Source organism: Thunnus albacares, chromosome 8 (assembly GCF_914725855.1).
Source record: "Thunnus albacares chromosome 8, fThuAlb1.1, whole genome shotgun sequence".
Lineage (NCBI taxonomy): Eukaryota > Metazoa > Chordata > Actinopteri > Scombriformes > Scombridae > Thunnus > Thunnus albacares.
Window position 1 is genome coordinate 27,143,084 of NC_058113.1, and position 2,901 is coordinate 27,145,984.

Below are 2,901 nucleotides of genomic sequence, written 5' to 3' on the forward strand. Positions count from 1 at the left end.
ACAAAATTAAATACGAATGTAAACTTTTTTTTCAGATGATGTATATTTAGTTAAATCTGTGTGAATGAATGCACTGAATTAATAATAAAGTAAAGATTCATCAGGTCTCAGCAGACAACAGTTCTTGATTAATCACTGTTTCCCTTCAACTCACACACACACACAAACACACAGAGTGGACTTTGTGTCTACTTTGTGACAGCTATCAAGCATCAAGGTTCAGCCAACACAATGATTATTCTCCTCTTGTGAGGTCACGTCTTAACGTTGGAAGTGATTAAATTCTGATTAGCCATGACTTACTCATCCCCTGGAGCTATAAAAGCCTTTGGCTACCTGACAGAAGACACCGTTAGGTCCAAGAACCCCAGGAGTTAAGGTATGTCTCTTGCTGCTGTCCTTTGGTGTTTCTCATTCTTTTAATGGCTGTAGACAGGAATGTACTGTTCACACAGAGAAAAACACCTTTACTATGACTTGCTTACATTATCAGAAACCACTGTAAATGTGTATGTACTGTTACTGCTTTACCACATGCATATTGTCGGACTAATCCTCTTTCCTAACTTTTTCTAGGTTGATCTTGCTCAGCTGCAGCCATGAAATTCTCCCTTGTTGCCGCTCTTGTCGTTGTGCTGGCTGTTGCCCATGGTAAGACATGTTTCCACTGATTACAGAAAAATAGTATTTAATGTCTGTGATGTGTTTTTAAGATCACATATAGAATATAAAATACGCAAATGTAACTCCTGAATATCTGCCACATTTTCTGCACATGAAAACCTTTTCTATCGTACATTTCAATAGCTAAAAACTGCTTTTATTTTAACTTCACCACTGTGCAGTAAGCATTTTAAAGTATATGTTATACATTTTGAAGACTTCTCTGAACCCACAGAGGACCATTTAAATTCTGAATTAAATGAACACCTGAAAATCAACCAAATTCAGAAAACTAGTGCTCATCAAATAGTGTAAATGTGCAGGCGCGTACCCTCAAGTCTGCTGGGCCTCAAGACTGTGTGACCGAAGGCATTACTGCACATCCTCTTCACTGTCTTCAAACAATGCAGTATGTAAATTTTAATTTAACTTAGTGAATTTTAATAAAAAGCTTAAAATGTGTGTTTGCAGGCACCGAGTCCGTGTCACTGGTGAAGCGTGATGTCCAGGCTGAGGTGGACAAAATTACTAAGCTCATCAATGACATGTCAACCAGCATCACCAGCGCAACCCAGGAAATGGTGGAGAAGGTGAAGGCTCTTGAGGTGACCAACACTGCCCAGTAAGTAACAACCAACAGAAACATCTACCTTTACTCTCTTGCTCTGTCTTCATTATCTACTGCTTGACCTCCAATCTACACTAACTACACTATGTTCAGTCTTCCATCATTGTTTTATGAACTAGTAATTGAATCTAAACTCCTCTCAATGTAAGCTGCAAGTTGAATAAGACACTCGTGAAATTATTCAATCATAAACTCTAAACATAAATGGGCAGTGTGTTAAGATGTGTCACTGAGAATGTATGACAGAAATTTTTACTTTATTCCTTTATTTTTTACTTACTTTTACTGGTTATACACTTTAATAATTATTTGAAATTAAAAAATACTGAAAATCTCATGTAATTGATAAATCCCACCACTGACAAAAAGTGGCTTTAGGAGCAATAAATGTGTCACTTTTAAGTCAATTTTCAAGATAAACAAATCGTATTTATGATGCAAATTATATGTAAAACATAAGGCTAAAGCACAGTCACCATTATGGGCTTTGGATAGTAAGAAGGTTGTTTTTGTACTGTAAAACCAAACAGCATATACCGTGATTGATCTGATGTAGAACCAAATGTAATCAGTTGTCAGCCACAACAGTTTTTAATGGAAAATTTTCACACAAAATAATAAATGGTCAGACAGTTTTAGTTCATTTTTCTTTATTAGAATGCAAGTCATAATCAGTAGCAGTGATTGTTTTTTTTGTTTGTTTTTTTCACTTTTTTCACCTTCTATAATCATAGGACTTACATGGAAGACAGCAGGGCCCAGATCCAGCCTCTGGTTGAGAAGGTCCAGGCTGAGGCCGCCAAGCTGCAGGAGCAGGTCAAGCCATTCATCGCCAACATTGAGGATCAGATCAAGCCACTGACCGACAACTTCAATGCCCAGGTCAAGCCACTGACCGACAACTTCCACGCCCAGGTCAAGCCTCTGACCGACATCATGGAGAAGTTCTTCAAGCAGGTGATGGACCAGACCAAGGCCCTGCTCCCCCCCCAGTAGAGCTTATTGTTGGTTTGTTCCAGCTGCAATAACATCCATGGGCTAATGCTCAGGATGCTTCACTGGTGTTTGTCTGTTATACTCCTCTGTCTTTAAGTCATCTGAGATGTGATGCTTAAAATGCCATCATTAAAGGGGTTTAAAGTCATCAGTTTGACTTGATTTGTTCTTTATTTTGGCTTGTATGAGTATTTCTATATTTGATTTGCATTCTGAGTACAGGGATTAATTTATGGAAAGCAAAAGGGCAAGTAATAAGGTTGAAATGAAATAAATTGAAGGGAAAGTCAATATAAACATTACCCATAACCTGGGCCCTCGGGGTTTTCCATCATTCATAGTTCAATATTCTGAAGTAGGCTGTTAAATAGGTTGGAGTCCAGTTAAGTATAGATACGATCAGGGTGATGGGATTAACCCAAATTCATGGATGTATTGACTTTAAACCAATAATTAACCTAATGCACAATCAGAATGATCTGACTGTGGAAAAGCTGAACAAGTCTTGCTTCATCTGTTTTTTTTATCACACCACCCTTCAGCTCAGGAGAATGACAAGATAAAAGAAAAGAAAATTACCTCCACAAGCGTGTGAAAATAAGCAGATTAACAAC

General features: G+C 37.8%; 1 protein-coding gene across 1 annotated transcript; it reads left to right on the forward strand.

The window, feature by feature from the left end:
• The first annotated feature begins 315 nt into the window (after nucleotides 1-315).
• LOC122987613 (type-4 ice-structuring protein LS-12-like) lies at nucleotides 316-2,435 on the forward strand. Its single transcript, XM_044359590.1, has 4 exons — nucleotides 316-379; nucleotides 577-651; nucleotides 1,135-1,285; nucleotides 2,026-2,435. Exons 2-4 carry the CDS (start codon nucleotides 600-602, stop codon nucleotides 2,285-2,287), a joined length of 465 nt encoding a protein of 154 aa, XP_044215525.1. The 5' UTR covers nucleotides 316-379; nucleotides 577-599; the 3' UTR covers nucleotides 2,288-2,435.
• Nucleotides 2,436-2,901: the final 466 nt, after the last annotated feature.